Genomic DNA, 23066 nt, shown 5'->3' with positions numbered 1-23066 from the left:
ACTCCAATCATTCTGGAGAACAAATTATAATTACACTGAAAGGGCTATAAAATTGTGCATACCCTTTGACCCAGCTATTAGGTCTGTATCCCACAGAATCAAAGAAAACGGAAAAAGAGCTATTTGTACAAAAATATTTTAGTAGCTTTTTGTAGTGGCAAAGATTTGGAAATTGTAGGGATGCCCATCAATTGGATAACAGCCAAACAAGTTGTGATATTTAATTATCTATAAGAAATTATAAGTAGAATGATTTCAGAAGAACTCAGGAAGACTTAGATGAACTGATGCAAAATGAAAAAATGAGAAAACCAGGAAAACATGGTTAATAGCATCACTGTAACAACTATCAACTATAAAAGACGTGGCTATTCTGACCAAGATAATGATCCAAGGGAATTTCAAAGAACTTAAGATGAAAAAATGCTATCCACTTTCAGAGAAAGAACTGATGACCTTTGAGTGCAAATTGAAGCATACCTCTTTTTTACTTTATTTTTTAAAAAATTGTCTGAGTTTTCTCTTGCAACATGGCTAATATGGAAATGTGTTTTGCATAACTTCCCATGCATAATCAAAATCAAATTGCTCAATCAAAGAAGGGGAAGAAGTGGGAAGAAGAGAGAAAATTTGGAACTCAAAAAAATTTTAAACAATCGCTTAAAATTAATTTAAATATAATTGGCAAACATTTAATGAAATAGATAAAAATAATTCTGAAATTTAGTGAAACCAAGATAACATAACCATATCTGACATTACCTGCACGACATATCCACAGTCCTCCACCTCTGCAAATGAGGGAGGGAGTTAGATTTTTCTAAACTTTTTTCTGAGGCCAATTTTGGCCATCATAATTACACAATATTCAGTTTGGTCTTGTTGTTTTTAATCTTTCCATTTACATTGTTATAATCAATAGATATTGTTTTCATGGTTCTACTTATTTCATTCTGTATCAATTTATATACCTGGGAAATAGAGGTCATAGCAGCCTATTTTCGGGAATAATGTCAATAGAATACAGTAAAAAAAAAAAAAAAATCAAGGGGTAATTTGTTATCATTGTAGCTTGATGGGGAAATGATCTGCTGAGTGACTCCAACAAAGGAATTCAGAGTTGGTTTTCCAGAAGCTGAAGTTCAGTGGACTAACAATGAAAAAAAGAAATAGGCTCAAAGATGGAGGGTCTCATGCATCAATAAAACTAACTGGGAACAGCATCCTAGGGTCTAGTAATAAAGAAAATAAAACATACAAAATTTTTTGTGTGCTTAACAATGGAACCTAAGTGGCAATTATATTACACTCATTTTATGACCAAAACTTATAGCATCAACTCCTAGAGCCTATGCAGGAGCTTGACATTTGTGTAATGAGTGAGGCTCTGCTTTTTTTATAGTCTAGAGGCTGGTAAGTGGTGAGAGGGTAGATCTCTGGGCCTGGAGCCATTGGGATGAAGACTCAAGGTCACATCTTACCTCAGACCCCATCTAGTTGTGTGACCCTTGTCAATTTCTGTCCGTCGCCATTTCCTCAATTATAAAATAGGGTTGACAGCACTTATAAAGATCAAATAAGTTAATATTTATAAAGTATTTTTCATAGTAACTGGCACAAAGTAAGTGTTTATAAATACTTAGTGAGTCATAGGCTGTATTGGGGATAAGTAAAACTAGGGGCTTACTATATACTCTGGAAGGAAGGCAACAAGCATTTATTAAGCACCTACTATATGCTAGACCTTAAGCTAAGCATTTACAGATATCATCTCATTTGATCTCTCAATAGCTTTGGAAGATAGGTGCTATTATTATCCCCATTTTACATAGGTGGAAACTAAGTCAGAAGTTAAATGATTTGCCCAGGGTCAGAACTCTGGTCTTTATAACCCGACAGGCCCAGCATTCTGTCTGTTGTTCTACCTAGCTACTTCTCAGTACTTAGTACTTATCATACTAATTCTATTGGTTCAGTGTTTTTATAGCATTCAAATATTCAATTTGGCCAATGAGGAAATTCCTCCCAGATACTTTCTTTTGTTTTCCCCAACTTCTACATTCCCATTCTTGCCCCTTGCCTCTACTTGTTTAGCTAGCGCCTACCATCAGGAATTCACCCACCTGAATTGTCCTAATAAAAATATTCTGTGTCTAGAGTAATGTTTAAAAGGACCAATCATAGCCTCTAGGATAACTATAAAAACAGTTTCACAGTGGCCTGGTTAAGCTGTTCATTTTGAAATCATTGACCTGTTATGTTTGGTCTTTAAATGCTGACCAATTCAAAACTGACAAATTTATGTAGAAAAGCTGGCAGAAGTCAAGGTAGCTACTCAGAGGCCTTTAACTTTTCTAGTACCATGAGCCCCTTTGAAATCTATCAGAATAATTTTTAATGCACAGAATAAAAATTAACAAAAAAACCAATTCTATTGAAATACAGTTATTATATATGTGTATAAATATATACATATATATTACATTTAAAAAGTTCACATACCCTAGATTAAGAACCTCTGTTATATGGGAACTTTCTGCTGAGAATAGTCTGTAAGAATCCATCAGCTGTAGGAACAGCTATTCTTTCACTGACACATGAGTGGAATCCCTGGCTCTTCTGCCCTGGTAGCTCAACTTAATGGTCCTAATTTTTTTTTAATGTCACACAAATAATATACTTCTAATTCTCTACTAGGATCATCAAAATATTGCTATTTGAATCCCTAATGGATGGTTTTCAAAATCTAACATATGCTACAGAATCTCAGAACTAGTAGGGACCCCAGAAGACATCCAGCCAGACCTATGTCTGAACAAGAAATCCTAAGAAATCTAACAAATGATCCTCTAGGTACAGTCTTTAGCATACTGCTGATTTACTTGGACATGGGCCATTGGTAGTAAGAAATAGGTATTGCTATATTGGGGGTAGTGGTAATACGACATAAGAGAATTTTGTTCATTTGGAAATTGGATTTATTTAAACTAAAAGATGTATTTAGGCACAAGAAACTTTTTTTTCATTCAACAAGCATTTTTCAACAACTGTTATATATCACATATTATGCTAGGAACATGGGACAGTCTCTGCCTTGAAGGAAGTTGCACTGTACCAGAGGGAAATAACATACGTGTATCTCAAAAGTCAGTGTATTCTTAAGTTTATTTTACCCAGTATATATAAACAAATAAATCATCATGGTTAATAATAATGATGACTAGCATTTACAGAGTAGTATAAAGTTTTAAGGATATGTTCTCATTTAGCACAAATTTGAACCAAATAAACACATTGACAATTGAGAAAGGAGGTCAGTAAAGATTTTATGTAGGTGAGACAAAGTGAATCTTAAAGGAAAGATTAGATGGATGTCAAGAAGCAATGTCTTACAGCTTCCATGACCAATCCTTGTGGAGTGTTGGGAGGAGGTGTCTTTGAGGAAAGGAAAATCTTTTATTCCATAAAATGGAATAAAAAAGGGAGAGGGCAAGAATTTAGGGAGAAGCTGGAAGGGCCAGAGAAATATATTAGCTTGGCAACACAGAGCAGGGCTTCTTTTTCCCCTCCTGACCCCTTTTCATCTGAGAAATTGTTCCATGACCCTGGGTATATAGGTATATAAATCAAACATTTGTTGATAATAAATTATAATTTCATGACCGCACATTCAGTTATGTTACCCCATATGGGATTGTGAACCATAGTTTAAGAAACTGTGACATAGAGGATAGAATACTGGACTTGGGAGGCAAGAAATCCTGAATTCAAATCCTACCTCAGATAATTACTAGTTAAGGGAAAAGAATGATCATGTGCAGCAGGTACTGTGTTAAGTGCTTTACAAATATTACCTCATTTGGTTTTTACAATCCTGGGAGTTGTGTTATTATTATCCTTGTTTTACAATTGAGGAAATTGAATCAGGCAGATATTGATTGACTTGCTGAGGCTAAGTGTGCAAGGTTGTTCCTATTCCCAAGTCTTGGGCTCTATCTACTATACCTCCTAGCTGTCTCTAGGAGTAACTTGAAGGGCATAATCTTAAAATACTATATGTAGATGTTAGCTATTTGCAAAACTTAAAAAGCCATATAAATGATATTAATTATTAGTATCATGAAATTTTCCTTTACCTAGAATTCAGTTCTGTTTAGGGACCTGAAGGTAAGTAAAGTTTAATAGGAAGAGGGCTAATAAAGTTCTGAGCTTACCAAGAACTGAATTATAAGTGCCAATAAGGCCTTCAAATACTCAGATAGCTCTCAAGAATTTGTAGATTAAGTGCAGATGATGGTATAAAAACAGCAGATCCTGCCTCCAGATGTCAATTAGGGTTCTGTTGAAACCTCTAGGAGAGGAAACAGTATTCAAAAAACAAACAAGCTTTCCTTGCTTCCCAACCTTCTCCCTTATGTCCCACAGGTGACAATAGAAACCAAAAATGGTTTAATGAACCAGAACAGTGTGTCTTCAGCAAAGGTGGACATCATGACCCTACTACATCCAGAGCAGGCTAATATCTCTGGAGTTTCAGAGCTGATTGGGACCAAGTCCAAACTCTTCAAAGTACTGGCAGAGTCTATGCGGAGCTAGCTCTATCCCCAAACATCTTAACACCTTGTGTCTCCTATGCACAGGCTTACAGGAAGATAGAGCACAGGGTTTGGCTGAGAGTCTCCAAGAACTTCCAACTCAAGGGTGGATTTGGATACTCTCCAGAGTCTGAGAATTGAAAGGATAATCTGAGGAAGAAACCAGTTTTTTAAGAGCTGATATATTCTCATTGCATGGGTGAGATAAGAAGCTTACTCAGGGAAAACACACAAAATCCAATTTAGTGATGTCTGAACTTTTTGAAGGCTGTTAGTCAAAAGAAATGGAGATGACTTACTGACTGGTTTGTAGTGTGGATGTCTCACTCTCAATTGTGGAACAGAATGAGCCTGGGAAAAGCATGATATGAATGGACCGTCACTCTTTGAATCAGAATCAGAGCACTGTCATACATTTAAGATGTTTTGGACTGTCTGCTGGACAACCAGTGGTTTTTAGTCTGAGGTCTCTATCATCAGAATTCTATGGCAGCTAAAGATAAAGAAGAGGACCTTCCATCCAGTGGGGTTCTACTAATCTGAATGTATGTGTACCAAGGATTTCTGGAACTCAACTACTTTTTGGTGATTCATGGAAAAAGTTTCGTGAGTGACATGCATTGTTGGCTGGAGGGGCTTATGTACCTGGATAATCTATTGTATTTGAAAAAAATATTGGAAGAGCATAAGAAAAGACTGCTAAAGGTATTAGATGAAGCTTCTTGTCTAAATCTGCCACTCAAAAAGTATAAGTTCTGCAGTGTCTGAGTCCCATAGGTGACCCTGAAAAGATAAAAATACTTAATTGACTACATCCAAATTTTTTCTTAGGATTTTACGGCCACTATTGGAGATATGTGAAGAGCACTGTATATCATTATCTCAAAGCCTCTTAATGATCTCAACCAAGTGTTGAACAAAAGGTAAGACAGGGCAATCTTGCCCTAAGCTCTCTGGGACTGGTTAGAGATTGTTGGGATAAGAAATGTGAGCAGGTTTTTAAGGACTTGGTCAACTTGCATTAGCGCTGCCTTTTGCAGATCCAGGCAAGCCTTGTGGGACTTGGAAACAGTTTTATACCAGGAAATCTATGGCCACCATCTATCACTTTGCCAATAGAGAGATTTGTTATTCTATCCACTTATCAGTGGGTTGACATTCATTCCATTGACATTCATGGCTCTAAAGTCATTGTCACTGATAAGCTTCAAGAATGTATGTCTCAATTCTAAGTATGGATGGGTAATAATCTGCTGGATAATATTTTGACAAGTGCTAAATTGAATGACACCTGCCAGAGATAAATGCAAACACTGGCCAACTATGAGTTCAGCATTCATTATCAGCCAGGGAAGACTAATTTGGATGTAGGTGTCCTATCTGGAAAGCCTACCCATCAGAAACCTTGGTGATCCCGTGGGAGGTAGCAAAAGTAGCCTGTAACCTGAAGGAAGGAAGGTCATTAATACAAGAAAGTGCAACCAAGTAAATGATAGTACTAAGCCAGTGCTCTCTTTATCTAGTATCCTTGGATGATTGGTAGAGTACATAGATGTGGCAGGAATATCTACACAAAATGATTCAGGCTAAGAAAAAGGAACACGACCTTTGACTCAAGCTTAGCTCCCCAGAAACTACCTGTCCAAGTAGGAATTCAAGGATAAAATTGTGCTATGGAGTGCTGAACTAAACAATGACCAAACCCATATTAGGTACAAAAAGAAGGCAATTGCTAACACCAAAAGTCTACCATCTAAGAAAGCACTCCATGTTGGTGGGCTCCTGGACTCTCTTGGGGCCAGACGAAATTCTGGAGGGAGGCTTTTACTGGCCAGGTTCTATCAACCCTGGTGGTAGGGGATTTCCATAAGTGTGAGCCCTCTATTCAATGTGTTCCAAGAAAGGTGATAAACTGACTCTACTGCTTGCCAGAAAAGCATGTGCAGAAGCACTAAGTCTTTGAAGCTGGTGTTCATAGACTTTTTTACCTCTAGAAAGGGACAGGAAGAACATAACCCACATCCTGCTCAAACTAGTGCTAGCCTTGGCAAGCATCAAGAAGTCTAAAACTACATCTTCAAGGAGCCCCATAGCCAGACTGTTTTAATTACACCACGAAAAACAGGTTGAAGACAGAGGCCTTAGGGGTAAGTTCACTAGAGTCAATACATCCAGTGTGTGTGCATAATGCCATCAGGAATAATAATTCTTCATCTTCTTATCAATAAGCATTAGTTAAATACTTACTATGTGGCAGACACTGAGCTAAACATGAGAATATAATTATAAGCATAAAGAAAGATAATCCCTACCCTCAAGGAGCTTACATTTTAATATAAAACAATACGTACAAGAAAGCTTAAAGGAGGGAGGGGAGACTACCCAAGTTGGGAGCATAATGGGGTAGAGAGTCTGAAGCAGAGAGGTCTGGAAGCTTTGAATATAAACATATGGAGTGTCCCAACTAGTTCTTCACTCAACTGAGAGATTATTTGAAGAAGTCTCAGCTGAGGAAAAGCTTAGTAAAGGAGAAATGATACCCTAATATTCTCATTCAGGGAGGTAACTGGAAGGTAGAGTTCTGCTGAGAAACCATTATTAATGTTCAGGAAAAAGACATGATAATGGATGGTCATCCTATACCAAGTAATTAATGAAAATGATACCTAGTATTTTATTTTATAGTAATATATCATATCTTATAATATATCTTATGTAACTTATTTAGTTACATGTTATCTCATTTGATCAATACAATGATCCTGTAATTGGATACTATTACTCTGCCCTTTTTACAGATAGGAAAACAGGCTGAGAGAGGTTAGGTGGCCTTCTGAGGTTCCAGAGCTAGGAAGAATCTGCTGCAAGAATCTGAACTTGAGATTTACTGATTCCAAATTTTTCCTCTCCACTCTAATACTTAGCTGTCTCACTAAGTTTAAAAAAATGGGTAATTTGCCAGTCTATTAAATCAACCCAGAGAGTGAGTGAAGCCCTGCAAGACCAATACCTATTCTCCCCCGGGAATTTAGAAAGATTCCCTGGAATATAGAAACAAATGATGGGCTATATGGGGAGAATATGGATCAAGATATTCTATCTGTATATTCTATCTGCTGTAAGCAACTCTGCTTGCTGTAAATTACTTCTCTATGATTGGAATTTATGTGATTGTGTACTATAGGAAATATTAATTGAAAGTTATGTTGGCAACTTCTTGAAGGCTGAGGAGCCCTATTAAGGTTGCCCTAGAAGATCTACTTAGATCCGGGGGGATAACTGACTCCAGAAGCTGTCTTTTTTCTAGCCCACATACCAGTTATGGACATTCTCTTCTCCACAGAACCTGATTCATCTGGGCCTGGAAACAGTGGTTTTCAACTTAGACCATTTAATAGGCCCAAAATTAGGATTGCAGATCAATAAGCCTGAGGATATCGACTCACCCATAAGGCCCCAAGAGACAAGGGGTATAGATGTGACAATATGACAAATACAAAGACTGGCCAGGGACCAGGCTGGAATGCGATGTCCCTGGGATCATAGATGAAGATACAATACTTATTTTGTTTAAAAAAAAAAAAGAAAAGAAAAGAAAAGAAAAGAAAAGGTATCCATTAATGGAGTATAGATTTTAATATGAATTCTAAATGAAAAAAACAACTATGACTTAATATCATCTGGCTATGTCAAGTCAAGTCAACAAGTATTTATTAAATATGCCAGGTACTGTGCTAAATATTGGGAATATAGAGAAAGACACAAATAGCCTCTGCTCCCAAGGAGCTCATAATCTAATTGGGGGGGGGGAGGGAGAACACATATAAATAACTATGTACAAAAATATATATGGGATATATTGGAGGGAAAAACACCTCAGAGGGAAGGCACTAACACTGAGAGGGACTGGGAAAGTTTTATTACAGAAGGTGGTATTTTGACTAAGACTTGTAAGTTGCCAAAGAGATCAGGAGCTGGAGACATGAAAGGAGAGCATTCCAGGCCTGGGGGACAGCCAGTAAAAAATGTCCCGAGCAGGGAGATGGAGTGTCTTGTGCAAGGAACAGCATGGAGGCCAATGTAACTGGATCACAAAGTACATGGAGTCCATGGAAAGGAATAAGGTATAAGAGGACTGGAAATGTAGAGAGACCAGATTATAAAGGGCTTTAAAAGCCAAACAGAGGGTTTTATTTTTGATCCTGAAGATCACAGAGAACCACTGACAGTTACTGTACAGAGAGGGTGATATGGTCAGACCTGTGTTAATTTAGTTAGGATCACTTAATTGTGTATGATGCATCAGAATGGGAAAAGACTTGAGGGAGGAAGACTGACCAGCTATGTAATTGTCCAGCTATGAGGTGAGTAAGGGTCAGAAGCAAGTGGGGACAATGTAGAGAAAAAAAGGGGCACTTATGAAAGATACCATAAAGGTAGAAATGATGATTAGATTTGGGGAATGAGAGTGAGTGAAAGATGACATCAAGGTTGGAGACCTGTGTTAGGGAAAGATAATGATACTTCTAACAGTGATAGGTAAGTTAAGAAGATGGGAGAATCTAGGAAAAAAGATAATGAGTTCTGTTTTAAATATGTTGAGTGTAAGATATCCATTAGACAACTAGATCAAGAAATCAAATAAGCATTTCTTATTTGTGACATATATTCTATCTGTCGTAGGCAACTCTGCTTGCTATAAATTACTTCTCTATGATTGGAATTTATATGATTGTGTACTATAGGAGATATTAATTGAAAATTATATACTGTATACTTTCTTATGATATTTGTCTCAAGGATAATTGACTGACTTTTTCATGCAAATTAATGGATGTTTATGAAGTATAACAATATATATTCATTGAGTGTGATTTTTAAGGAGTAAAATTATTTATTTATGCTGAGGTAATTGGGGTTAAGGGACTTGGCCAGTATCACACAGCTTAGAAGTATTAAGTGTCTGAGGTCAAATTTGAACTCAGATCCTCCTGATTTCAGGGCTGGTGCTCTATCCATTGAACCAATGAGCTGCTCTAGTAGAATTATTTTTACTATGGGTAGGAGTTAATAGGGTCATATGTGATTGAAGGGACTACAATATCAACATCAAGCCTGACTGGTATTCTCAGGACTTCATTGCCCAGGAAAAACTATGCTTTTGTTGCATGGTAGAGAGGAAAGAGACCTACTTTGGGAGAGTGACAGAAACCTCTGGGCAGAAGGAAAAAATACAGCCACATGGGGAGAGACTGCACTGTCATTATCCAGGAGTTCGAAAGTCCTGACATGTTTCTAAGACCCCACAGAGTAAAATGAACAGACATCTGGGCTACGAGAAGGTGTCGAAACTGCCTTGGGGTAAAAATCGAGCCACAGAAATTGATGAGATCATCAAGGAAAATTTTAGAGAAAGACAGTGAAGCAGATTTTGAAGAGAGACAGAGACAGAGACAGAGAGAGAGAGAGGGAAGGAGAGGGAAGGAGGAAGGGGGAGGGAGAGGGAGAAAGGAAGGAAAGGAGAGAGAGGGAGGAGAAGGAGAGAGAGATGGAGAAGGAGAGAAAGAACATACATTTTCTACTTTCCTATTTTGGGGTCATGTGACTTGGAGATTTTGTTTTCTTTCCCAGGCTGTTCTGATAGGAAGTGAGAAGTGGAAATGAATTCTTACTTATTTGAGAATGGCTGTTGAGGTAGGCTTCCCTATAGTCCTGATTAAATGTTTAACTTTTGAAAAGCATGTTCTTTGTCCAATTTGCTAATAAGAAACAAACCTAAGTTCAGATGATTTTTAGAAGTTCCCAATAAGAACTGTGATGGAGTCCCTAGCTCGTTAAGGTATGCTTATTCTCCAAATTACCCCACATTGAACCTAGGAATATAGGAATTTGTGTGAATCTATAAGCTGAGAGAAACAGAGGAAAAAAAAGAAAGGAAGAAAGAGGAGGAGGAGGAAAAAAGGACAGAAAAAGAAGAATAGAGGAAAAGGAAGGGGAAAGGAAAGAAGAAAGAAGAATTTAGACGTTCCCAGTTGAACTGTGATAGAATCCCTAGCTTGTTAAGGTATACTTATTCCCAAAATTATCCCACATTAAACCTAGGAATTTAGGAATTTGTGTAAATCTACAAGCTGAGGGAAACACAGAAGAAGAAAGAAAGGGAGGAGGAGAAGGAAGAAAAAGAGGAATAGAGAAGAAGAAAAAAAAAGAAAGGAGGGAGAAAATGAAAAGAAAATTAAAGGGGGAAATAGAAAAAAGAAAAGAGATGAAGAAAAGGAAGGAAGAGAAAGAAGAAAGGAAGGGAGGAAGGAAAGAAAATAAGTTTGAGAGGAAGAAAAAGAAAAGAGAGAGAAAGAAGGAAGGAAGGAAGAAAGAAGAAGAAGAAGAAGAAGAAGAAGAAAGAAAGAAAAAGAAAGAAAGAAAGAAGAGGGAGGGAAAGAAGGAAGGAGAGAAGGAAGGAAGGATGGAAAGAAGGATGGGAAGGAGGGAGGAAGAAGGAAGGAAGAAAGAAAGATAGAAAGAAAACAAACATTATGGAAATGTCTTCCCTCTTGCAGTCTGTTATTCCACCCGGGTGTTTATCTTAGACTGGGTCTCAGAGGCACTCGATGCCCTGCCCAGACATGATCTCATTCATTCTCACCACATCCCTGGGAGGCAGGGAGGAGATTGGGATCATCATCCCCACTTTACAGACAGGAATACCTGAGGCCCAAACACACACTAGGCAAGTGTGTGGAATAGGTCTGGAATCCTGGCGTCCTGACTCACTGCCCCAGGACTCTCTACATTTGACACTGGGAACCTTGGAAGGGTCTGAATGGGGAAGAACAGGTAATAATCTCTATTGTGGGTGATCCATTAATTAACAAATCTATTATTGAGTTACCTACTGTGTGCCCAGGCCTATGAATGTGACAAGAGCATAGAAGAGGGTCTCTGCTTTAAGGGTGCTCTGAGGTACAAGTGCAGACAGGGAACGTCTGGGAAAAGGTCCAAGGGAAGAGAGGCAAGTGTGAACATGGGAATCCTTATAGGCAGAAGCAGCCTTGGGCAGTTACTGGACCTCAGATGCTTGAGAGTGGGGGGTGGGGAACACAGAAAGAAAATGGGAAGAGTGTGGGGTTATACCACAGCATAGACTTGGTCCTAAACACCAAATGGACCCATAAAGAACCCCTGAAAAGATGGATGCAGAATAGGAAGACCAAAAACTTCAAGTAACATTAGCTCTCAACATTTACCTAAGGAGGCTCTCCTTGTTCCTTCCTTTTCCTCTTAACCATCATTCAATTTAATTAAACAAGGATTTATTAACCTCTATATTTTTCAAATCCCACCTCTGAAAAGCCAGATTTTATCTTTCCTTACAATGCTTTATATAACAGAATAAGTTTTTTTTTTCCAGTAAATGAATGAATGAGCAAATAAATGAGTGAATGAGTCAGTATGGTAAAGAATTGATGAAAAATGAATGAATAAGTGATTTAATAGATGAGTGAAGTGAATGAGGAAATATATTAATGAGTAAATAAATGAGTAAGAAAGAGCTGTCCTCAATGGTTCTTTATCCCAAGGGCAAGAACAACTACTCCCAGATTACCAAAATAACTTGTAGTGTGAGTGCTAATCTATGGTTGATTTTTGAAAATTTTTGAAGAATGGAATAGGTATCACAGAGAGAAACGGATCATAGAATTAAGTGGAAACAGAACTGGTTGAATGACTACTCTACTTTCATTGATGTTTGAAGTTTAATGGCTACAAACAGAGGTATCCTAGTAAATGTTTAACAAGGAGCTCTTGGATCCCCCCATGAGGAGAAGAAAAGCGCATGGAATACACTTAGTTTTAATTTGCATTATTAATGTTTTCTCCACAACTTGCTTAAATCTGGACAATCAACAAAACAAGAAATCAAATCTTGCTTTTGTTGTATTTACCCAGATAGTATGAGCTGGCTGCAGGACACCTCTGACTGCAGGGATTTGTCATATCCACAATTCAACTCAACTAAGCAACATTTATTAAGTCCCTACTTTGTTCTAAGGACAAAGACAAAAATGAAACAATGTCTGACCTTAAGGAGCTTATATCTTATTATATATATATTACTTATTTGTGGGGACAGATAATTAATGTGAAAAATATATGGTAAACACAGTCAAGTCAGTCAGTAATTATTTAATTTATATATTTATTTATATATAGCACTTTAGGGTTTGCAAAGTGCTTTACAATTGTTTTCTTATTTCATCTTCACAACAAGGTAGGTGCTAATATCATTTCTATTTTACAGATAAGGAAACTGAGGCAGAGAGGTTAAGTGACTTGTTCAGGATCACACAGTTGATGTTTGAAACTGGATTTGAATTCAGGTTTCCTGATTCCAGACCCAGTGCTCTATCTACTGTGCTATCTAGCTGGCTAGAAATGTGCCCTGCACTGTGCTAAGTGCTGGAACCTTAAAAAAGAAAAAAGAAAAGGAGGCAAGCATTTAAACAGGAAAGAGTAAATGTAAATAACTAGGTACATACCAAAGAGAGTCCATGAAGGTAATCTAAAAGGAGAAGGCATTCACAATGAGATTTATGGGAAAGGTTTGCTGGAGAAGGAGGAATTTCAGTTGAAGAGCATTCCAGGCATCGGGGCAATCCATACAAAGACAAAGAGATAAGAGATGAGTGTCTTCTTCAAAGAACTAACAATAAAGTACATGAGGGGAGTACAATGTAGGAAGGCTGGGAGGGTAGCAAGGAGTCAAGTTCTAAGAAACTTTAAAAACTAGAGGATTTTCTCTTTGATTCTGGAGGTAATAGGGAGCCACTGGAGGTCTCTGAGCAAGGAGGTGATGTCCTTTAGGCAAATAATTTTGGCAGCTGAATGACAGATAGATTGAATTAGAGAGATACCTGGGGCAGGAAAACTACCACCAAGGGAGAGGTAATGGGGACCTGAATGGAAAGAAGAGAATAGGACAGATATTGAGAAGGTAAAAATGACAAGACTTGGCAATGGATTGGATATATGGAGTGAGGAATGGGAATACACTGAGGTTTGAGAGCTTGGATGACTGGGAGAATGGTGGTGTGTTTCCTCCCCAACCTCATGAATAAATAAATGAATAATACATTTATTAAGCACTATGTACAAAGTACTATACTAAGTGCTGGAGATTTAGTAGTATAGTTTTATGCTGATTAATTTTATTCATAATCAGAAAATCCCCCCATACTTGTCAGGCTTCAGTGTATTACTTGTCTTAAGTTCTCTTAATAATGGAAATAGTATAAGGAATAATAAGTATTTAATACTTTGGAGTTTATTAATTTGCCACAAATATAAAAATGGAACAAATATAGTATTTTTTTGAGGAAAAAAAGAGTATATATATATAAAATTCTATAATAATAAAATAATTAATAATGCATATGTATATATACATACATATATATGAATGTGATTACAAAACAAATTATGTGGAGAAATAATTGAGCTACAAAAGATATTAAATTTTGGATTACATTGACGATCATTTGAACACTGAAATTGGAGATGGAATAGTATTAACAATAGTAGGGAAATCTGGAAGAAGGAGGTTTGTGGGAAAGAAAATGAATTCTATTTTTGACAAGTTGAGTTTGAGATGCTCAGAAGCAACATTACAATCCTGGGAAATAGGTGTCCTATTACAGATGACAAAGAAGTTAATTGACTTGAGGTGAGCATTGGGAAGGTAGAGATCTGGAGGAAAGAAAACAACATAAAGTTGAACTGATTTAAAGATAGTGTGAACACTGGGAAAGAAGGCAAATAGGGCCATGGTACTGGCTGAGGAAATGGGAAATCTAGCAGTGTAGACTAAGTTAAGAAAAAACAAGTTTAAGAGGGATGAAGCTTAGTGATGAGTAGAGAGAGATTTGGGTCAAATAAGAGAATTTGGTTATTCTGGGATAACAAACATTCATGGATGGTGATGGGACCAATGATATGCCCAGAGTTTGGCCCTGTGCTGTTTTCAAATTTTTATCAATGACTTAGATGAAGGGATAACTGGTTTGTTTATCAGATGTGTAAATGACATCAAGATAGGAAGGAGAGTGGTTAAGTGACAAGAACTATGGGGATATTTAGGGCTTTTGGACTAGAGATATGATTTCATTGATAGAATCAACTCTCCTATGAGGAAATTCCCCAAGTCAAAGAAAGTCAGCACTTCAGCTCATAGTCTTGGAGAGCTCCCAAGAGTACCTACAGATTAAATAACTTGTCCCGATTCCTCTAGACAACATGTGTCAGAGAGATAATAGTAATAATAATAATTAGCATTTCTATAGCAATTTGAGGTTTGCAAAGTGCTTTCCAAATATTATTTCACTTGCTTCTCATAACAGCCTGAGAGAGGTGTTCTTATTATCCCCGTATTACAGGTGACAGAGTAGTTAAGTGACTTGCTCAAGATCACACAGCTAGTCATTGAGGGAGGAGTTTCTGACTCCATGGGTAGTGCACTAGCCTGTACCAAAGGTAGGTCCACAATTTAACAAGAAGTAGACCAGATTAAACAAAAACAAATTTTAATAAAATAAATAAAAATACAGTAAGACATAGCTAATGTTAATTTATGGTTTTCTAAGTCAGCATGTAGCTGACAGGGATCCTTACGCTGTCTATTTGACTTTGCCACTGGCCCTCAGGGATACCTTGCTGACCGCCCTCTTTCCCTCTCTTCCCCCCATCATCTCACCATTGACCTGCCCTTCTTCAGTGAGAAATAATAAGGATGCACGCAAAGTCCAAATGTAGGATTACAAAAGGCAGCAGTTGGGGGTGAAGAAATCTTGAAAGATCTTTGTATATGGCAATAGAAAGATTATACGATGATCAGTTCTGATGGACTTTCTTTTTTCAACAATGAGGTGATTCAGACCAATTCCAATGGTCTTGTGATTGAATGTTTGTTTGCTTTCTCAGTTTTTTCCTTCTTGATCTGATTTTTCTGTGCAGCATGATAATTGTGGGAATACGTATAGAAGAATGGCACATATTTAACATATATTGGATTACTTGCCCTCTAAGGGAGGGAATGCAAGGCAGGGAAGGAAACAATATGGAACACAAGGTTTTGAACGAGTGAATGTTGAAAACTATCTATGCATGTATTTGGAAAATAAAAAGCTTTAATAATAATAATTTTAAAAAATAAAATAATTGTAGACAAAAAAAAAAAAATCCTGAGGATTCCGGGGCTCTGCAAGCTCAGTGTTAGACAAAAGCGCCCACAGACTATCCCCGTGAGCGGACGAGCACTAGCCTGCAAGTCTGGGGAGAGGCTCCCCTGTCCTGGAAGGCCGCCCCCCGCCCCGAGCACATCTGGGGCTCCGCGGTCACACTTTGGCAAAGACAAGACAGGTAGTTTGCCGGTGTCAGAATCCAAAGGCCCCCAGGACGCGGGGAAGAGCGCCCGGCCCGGAGGTGGGGAGGAATGGGGGGCTCAGCTTGCACAGACAGCGGGGGCGTGGGGTGCAAGTTGGGCTGACGTGCCGAAGAGAGGCTGACCCCGTTCCGTCTGGCCCCAGGAAGGGCCAGGGAGGACGGCTGCGAGGCGTGGCAAGGCGGGGCGCAGTTTCAGGGGTCCCAGAGGAGGAAATGCGTGCGTGGCTGCGTCGGCCTGGGATGCAAGGGGGAGGGGGCGAAGGAGAGAGCCGGGGTGTGGCGGGCCAAGGTCGGACAGAGGCTGTCCCCGCTTTTCTATGACGTCACTCCGAAGTCACCTGCGGGCCTCAGGGATGGTGACGTCATCGCGCCGCGGAAGGGAGAAGCGGAGGGGCAGCGCGAGCTGGGCGGAAGTCTGAACGGTCACTCCGCGGACTCGGCTCCTTTAAGAACAGTCTCCACCTCCTTGTTCTAAAGGGCTCCAGCAGACCAATGGTGGGGTCGGAGTAGAGTGACATCACAGCAGCGGGGGCGGGGGGGCCCGGCTGGGTCTCCCGAGAGAGGAGGGGCCGGAGGAGGGAACCCGACCAGGCCCTGATGTCCCCTCCCCCTTCTTACTCCCCCCTCCTCCGGCCGGGCTTGGGCCTGCCGGAGAGCTGGCTCTGACCTTGACCCTCACCTTGACCCTGATCTTCCTGCGTCCTTAGCCCTGGACTTTAGTCTGTCCCGTGCGCCCGAGGTCCCATTTCTTTTAACCCATTTCCATCTTTGTTCGTGGGGCTTCCTCCACCTGTCCCCTCCGGTCCAGAGTCCCTGCTCCACCCCAACCACTCCCCCCCACGTGATCCAGTGTGGTCCCCACCCTCTGGGTCCCAGCCTTTCCCTCCTCTCCCCATCCCTGCATCCTCCTCCCCCCGGCCCTTGCCCATGGCATCCTCAGGCCTGGCAGGGGATCTGAGGGCCGTGCTGGGGGGCCAGGGGCTGCCCGTGCTGGAGTATGACTCTGTGCCCCGAAAGGTCTCACCTGTGCCCGTGCAGCTCAGGAAGAATGTCTCCTATATCGTGCTGGCTGTCTTCTTCAACGACCAGGTGAGAGACAGCCAGGATCCCGACGCTAAAGTCCTTTGGGACCAGGCACCCCCAGGTAGAGGATCCTAGAGGCCGGACCATTGAAGCCATGGGCTTGGGAAAGAGATGGAGAAAGGACCCCCTAATGGGCAAGGTGGTGACTGGAGAGTCAGACGCCGTTCTCATTCCAGCCCAAACCAGCATATTATTAAGTGCCTAGTAGGAGTGTCACCCAAAGAAGAAGAATATTCACCCCAAACGTTTATTGAATATCTGGTAGGCACACCACACTGTGGTAGCTGACACAGGGGAGGCAAGCATGGAGGATTCCACTCTACGTTTTATTTATTTATTAAACACATACGTGGGCTAAGGAGACAGATGAGAAACAAGATCCGATCCCTCCCCACCAGGAGCTTGCAAGCCAGCACTTGCAAATTAGAATAAGATAAATGCATAGAAAAGATCCAGACAAAATGCCTGGAGAAAGCTTTGTGACTGGCTCTTGAACTGGTCCTGAATAAAGGGGAACACCTTTAGCAAATGTCCAGCTGCTCAGCAAGGACTTATTAAGCATCTATTATGTGCCACATGCTGGGGTTACAGAGACAAAAAGATGAAGCAATCCCTGTCTACAAAGGGTTTATATTTTATGGGGGGGTGGAAATAAATGCTTGTTGAATAGGTTTTGGGGAAGGGGAGAAAAGAGAAAAGAGGCATTTATTAAACATCTCTTTTTTACCACATGCTGGGGTTATTTAAAGACAAAAAGACAAAACAGCTCCTGTCTTCAAAGAACATATATTCAATTGGGGTACACAAATGTTTATTGAACATATTGGGGGAAGGGAAGAGACCCCTCTTATTAAACCCTGTTATATGTCAAGTACTTTACAAATGTGATCTTGTTTGATCTCCACCACAACCCTGGGAAGTAAATACCATGATTACCCTCATCTTGCATTTGAGGAAACTGAGGTAGATAGAAGTTGAATTACTTGCCTTAAGTTCACACATAGCAAGTCTCAGGTCAAATTTGAACTCACTTCTTTTGACTGTCCAGTATTCTATTCATTTTACCACCTAACTGCCTCAAGTAGAGGAGGAATAATTAAAGATTATTGAGGTTTACAATTTTGTGTGGCTGGGAGGATGACAGTATAGTTAACAGAAAGAGAGAAATCAGGAAGAAGAGCAGGTTTTGGAGGCGGGATGATGAGTTCAGTTTGGGACACACTGACTCTGAAGTACTGACAGGACATCTTGATATGGGAGGTATCCAGCAGGCAGTTGGAAGCCTGGATTGGCATGCATGGGAGGAGTAAAATAGGGAGATAAAGATTTGGGAGTCATCTGCCTTGGGGTGAAAATGGAAGCTATGAAAGTTGATGAAATCATCAAGGGAAAGTTTGTAGAAAGACAGAGATGGGGGGAGAGAGAGAGACAGACAGAGAGGGAGAGATAGAGGGGAAACAGATAGAGGAAGAGAGATGAGAGACACAGAGAGAGAGATACAGAGAGAGAAAGTGGGGAAGGTGGCAGAGAGGGGGAGACAAAAAGACGAGAGAGGGGAAGAGAGAGAGGAAGAAAGACATGAAACAGCAAACAGGAGAGAGAAAGGGAGAAACAGAGTGGGGAGACAAAGAGACAGGGGAAGAGAGCAAAAGAGAGAGGAAGAGGGGAACAGAAAGAGAGAGGAGAAGAGAGCGGGAGAGAAAGATGAGAGACAGAGAAGGAGAGATAAGAGAGGGGGAGGGGGGGAATGGAAAGATGGGAAGAGAGAGAGGGAGAAACGGGGGAGACAAAGAGACAGGAAGAGAGCAAAAGAGAGAGGAAGAGGGGAACAGAAAGAGACAGGAGAAGAGAGAGGGAGAGAAAGATGAGAGACAGAGAAGGAGAGATAAGAGAGGGGGGAAATGGAAAGATGGGAAGAGAGAGAGGGAAAGAGAGACAGAGTGGGGGAGACAGAAAGAAACAGAGGGGAAGAAAGAGAGAAGAGAGATGAGACACCAAGAGAAACAGAGAGACAGAAGGAGAAAGGAGAGAGATAAGAGAGACAGAAAGGGAGAGATGCAGACACACACACACACAGAGTGGGAGATGGAGACAGGGGAAGAGCAAGGGAGAGCTAGAGAGGGAAAGAGATGAGAGAGACACTAGAGAAGGAGGGAGGGAGAGAGCAGGGGGATGGGCAGAGGTACAGATACTAAGAGATAGTTGTCAAGAGGTAAAGAAAGGCAGAAGCAGGCACTAAGAGACAGATACTGAGAGTTAGTAACTGAGAGACATGCAGATACTGAGAAAAGAGAATTGTGGAGTTTCTTCCACCCACCTTGTTTTTAAAGAGCTGGAAAAGGAGCTACCAGAGAGATTAGAAAGTGAATGGTGGTCAAAAGACAAGTTAGAAGCATGTAACCATTCTCTGTGCAGAGAAGGCTAATTGGAGAGCATGGCTGAGTTCGAAGGGTGTGCGTTTGTTTTGAAGTTGGAGGAAATGTGTTTGTAAGGAAAGGTGTCAGTAAAGCGGTAGAGCGCTGAGATGGAAGAGGTCCTGGGCGGGAGGGGGCGGAGGGAGGACGGACCCAGGTCCCGGGCCAGGAGGGGAGCCAGAGGAAAGGAGGAGGGTATGGCTATTTGCTCAGATGCGTGGAGGAGGGGACTCGGGGGAAGTTTCAGGCAGATGACTTCATCTCCTGCTTGCCTGGGAAGATTGAGGCCAAGGACTGACAGTGAGTGGGTTTGAGGAGAAAGGAGGTTGGGAGCAGCTGGGGAGGGGAATGGGCATCAGTAGCCGGAAGCAGAATGATTGCCCCGCCTCAAGGGAGGGCCCGGGTGAAGGTTGTTAGCTTCCATTGTAGGACCCCATCTGGGCCTTTCCATCACTTTCTTCACTTTGTTAAAGCAGTTGAGGAATAGGAGCAGAGAAGGGGAATCATCCTTATCCAGCATTTTAAATGAGCAGGACAAAGTGACAGAAAGGCAAAGGAGGAAGGGGAGCAGAACTTGCAAGGGTTGCACCGGTGGTCAAGACTAGGTAGGGAGACCGGTCAGAAGAGGACGTGCTGACAGAACAGGAGGGCATCAGCTGACCAGAGATCTGGGGGAGTGAGTTATGTCAGAAATGGAAATTTCGCAGTCAGTGATCGCCAAGGGGAAGCAGTTTCAAGTAATGGCAGCGTCTAAGATTTGACCACCCAAGTGAGAGGCCGTGGGAGGAAGGTCTCAGAGTTGAGGCAGGAGAGGATTTGGGAGGCCCACGGTGTCAGACTAATGAGGATGATGACAGCTGCCATTTGAATAGCCCTTTAAGGTTTGCCCTGTAAGGTTTAAAGCCGATTGACAAGCAAGCTACAGTGTGTCAGGGCCTGTGGTAAGTATTGGGGATACAAGAAAAGGCAAAAACTCAGCCCCTGCTCTCAAGGAGCTCCCAGCCATGGGAGAGTCGACACGCACGCGGCCGAGCACAGACAGGCTAAGTGCAGACAGGATACGGGAGGGGATCACCAGAGGGAGGGCCGCGGGGACTTGTGCACACATATCTCACTCGATCCACACTGCTCTGTGAGGTAGGACCTTCCAAACAAATCTGACGTTTCTTAATAGCTTGAAATCTAGCCGGGAGAGAAATGCAGACACACATTGGGAACAAGGCACAGGCCTGACGTCGAGCGCTTCCAAACCCTGGATGAGACTCTGAAATTCTGGCACCTACTTTCCAGAGGGAACTTGTGGGAAAAAACGGGGAGTCAGAATTTCAGATGCTCTGGAAGAGCAGGGGCAAACCTAGCAAACAGTGCTTCAGTGTTTCCCTGCCTGCTACATTCATCCCAACTCTAGTATTTGCGGCGTCTCTTTAAGTTTCTGATGGGGGAGGGAAGGGCTCAGAGGTTTTGGGAGGGACCTTTTTGATATGAGGGAGCGTGCTATTTGTTTTGCCTGAAAATTGATCATGGCGGGCTGGACAATTGGGTCATGGAAAGGATGGACAATTGGGAAGGGAGGTGCTCTTTCTTTCCCTAGGGTGAAGTGTTAATGATCCAGGAAGCCAAAAGAGAGTGCCATGGGTCTTGGTATCTACCTGCTGGGAGGATGGAGCCTGGGGAAACCATTCTGGAGGCACTGAGACGGGAGGTGAAGGAGGAGGCAGGCCTAGAATGTGAGCCATTGACGCTGCTGGCAGTGGAGGAGCGAGGTCCCCGCTGGATCCGCTTTGCTTTCCTTGCCCGTCCCACAGGTACTCCTTCACAGCATGGTAGGCAGTGGGTGGGGAGCACCCCACTCCCCTTTTATTTCCTCAGACCCCACAGACAGGCAAACCTAAAATGATTGATATAAATCTTTCTGCCAAAGAGGGCATCTTTTTTCCTTTACCTCTGATGCTTCCTTCTCCCTTCTTCATTCTTTCAGGTGGGATCCTCAAGACTTCTGAGGAGGCAGATAAGGAGTCCCTCCAAGCTGGCTGGTATCCACAAGCAGCCTTGCCCACCCCGCTCCGTTCCCATGACATCCTGCCCCTCATAGAACTGGGTTCCCACTATTTCCAACAAGCTAAACATCCTCCTACTCTGCCCCAAGAGCTTCCCTGCAAGTTTATCTGCCAGAGGCTTATAGCTGCCTTTACCAGTGCCAAGAATATATGGGTGTTGGCAGGTACAGAAGGCAGTCTCCATTTGCCCATCACAGCCTGTGGACTCACCCCATCAGAGCAGAATAGCAGCATTGTGGTGTCGGTGTTTCGACTCCTACAGCAGTGCCTGACGCTCTCTCAGTTGACAGTGAAGACCCAGGGGGTACTGGGGCTGCAGCACCTGGGCAAGAATCAGGCCGATGGGATCTGCCTGAATGTGCTAGTAACAGTGGCCTATAGAAACCCAGGTGTCTTCAACAAGCCACCCGAGATTCAAGGAATCAACTTCTGCTGGTGGCAGGTGGAAGAGGAAGACATGAGAAGCCACCTCCTAAAGAGACTTCAAGAAGTGTCCGTTGTCCCAATTCACAATTAGCTGAGCCGCTGGGCAATGGGCACACATGTAGGTAACTGAGACCACATGGTTTTGAATTTCCTAGGATGCCTGGGAGTTGAGCCCACAGAAATCTTCTGGGAAGGGGGGTGAATAGGGACCTGTAGGTTCTCAGGCCACTATCCTCCTTCCACTCCCTAGTGCTGCTTTTTGCTTGCCAATGGGAACTTTGACTAAATTTGGGCAGAGAGTTCAGAGCCCAAACACTGGTCACCTAAGGCAGATTGAAAGCCTACCCATCATAGAGCCTGAGATTATAAAACATCTTGGCTGCAGATGAAATCAGGTCTACTTCTCTTTTGTGGCCAGCTTGCCAATGGTAACATCTTTTATCTTCTTCTACAGTGCTGAAGCCTGTGTGTGTGCCAGTTGAAGGGTAAATGGGAGGCTGCTGCAGCGTGCCCTCTTCCTGAGCAACTGGGTGACTGACCATGTCATTGCCCTGCTCAAAAATAGCATTAGAAAATATAGACTTCTATACCAGGCATCTAAAGCCTTCTACAGTCTGACTTGCACTTAGGCTTCTAGCCTTCTTGCGTACTTGTTCCCTTGGTGAAGTCTACATTCCGGCCATACTAGACTGCCTGCTGTTATGGAACTCATCTCCCAGCTTTGTGTATTTACATGAGGTTTCCTTTAAGCTTGGAATGCACTTCCTCATCTCCAGTTCTTGGGATCCTTGACTACTTCATGGATAAGTTCGGGTGCCGCCTTCTCTGTGAAACAGTCACTGACTCCATTATTCTTTTTCACTTTCCCTTGTGTTATGCTTCTTTGTCTGTCTATCCCCACAGTAGAATGTAAACTCCTTGAGAGCAGGACTATTTCTTTTTCAACCCTTTATGCCTCTAATAAACACTTAGTATATAAGTGCTTAATAAATGTTCAATGAAGCTCCCTTTGAAGTCTTCCTGGGTGGGTGTATAACAGAAGCGGGGATGTGTTA

The 23066-nt window shown here is 41.7% G+C and overlaps 1 protein-coding gene across 5 annotated transcripts; it reads left to right on the top strand.

Annotated features, from left to right (window-relative positions):
* Positions 1–8208: 8208 nt before the first annotated feature.
* NUDT18 (nudix hydrolase 18) lies at positions 8209–23017 on the top strand. Of its 5 annotated transcripts, none has more exons than XM_051975681.1 (4): positions 8209–8959; positions 10227–10289; positions 21120–21333; positions 21507–23017. In XM_051975681.1, exons 2-4 carry the CDS (start codon positions 10278–10280, stop codon positions 22100–22102), a joined length of 822 nt encoding a protein of 273 aa, XP_051831641.1. In that variant the 5' UTR covers positions 8209–8959; positions 10227–10277; the 3' UTR covers positions 22103–23017. The 5 variants fall into 5 exon arrangements, with proteins under 5 accessions (XP_051831641.1, XP_051831642.1, XP_051831640.1 ...); XM_051975680.1 differs by lacking the exons at positions 8209–8959; positions 10227–10289 and adding an exon at positions 14080–17120 and having other exon boundaries at positions 21507–22129; positions 22466–23017; XM_051975679.1 differs by lacking the exons at positions 8209–8959; positions 10227–10289 and adding an exon at positions 14080–17120 and having other exon boundaries at positions 21507–22133; positions 22466–23017.
* The last annotated feature ends 49 nt before the right edge of the window (positions 23018–23066 follow it).

Source organism: Antechinus flavipes, chromosome 2 (assembly GCF_016432865.1).
Source record: "Antechinus flavipes isolate AdamAnt ecotype Samford, QLD, Australia chromosome 2, AdamAnt_v2, whole genome shotgun sequence".
Lineage (NCBI taxonomy): Eukaryota > Metazoa > Chordata > Mammalia > Dasyuromorphia > Dasyuridae > Antechinus > Antechinus flavipes.
This window is presented reverse-complemented; position numbering and strand designations above follow the sequence as displayed.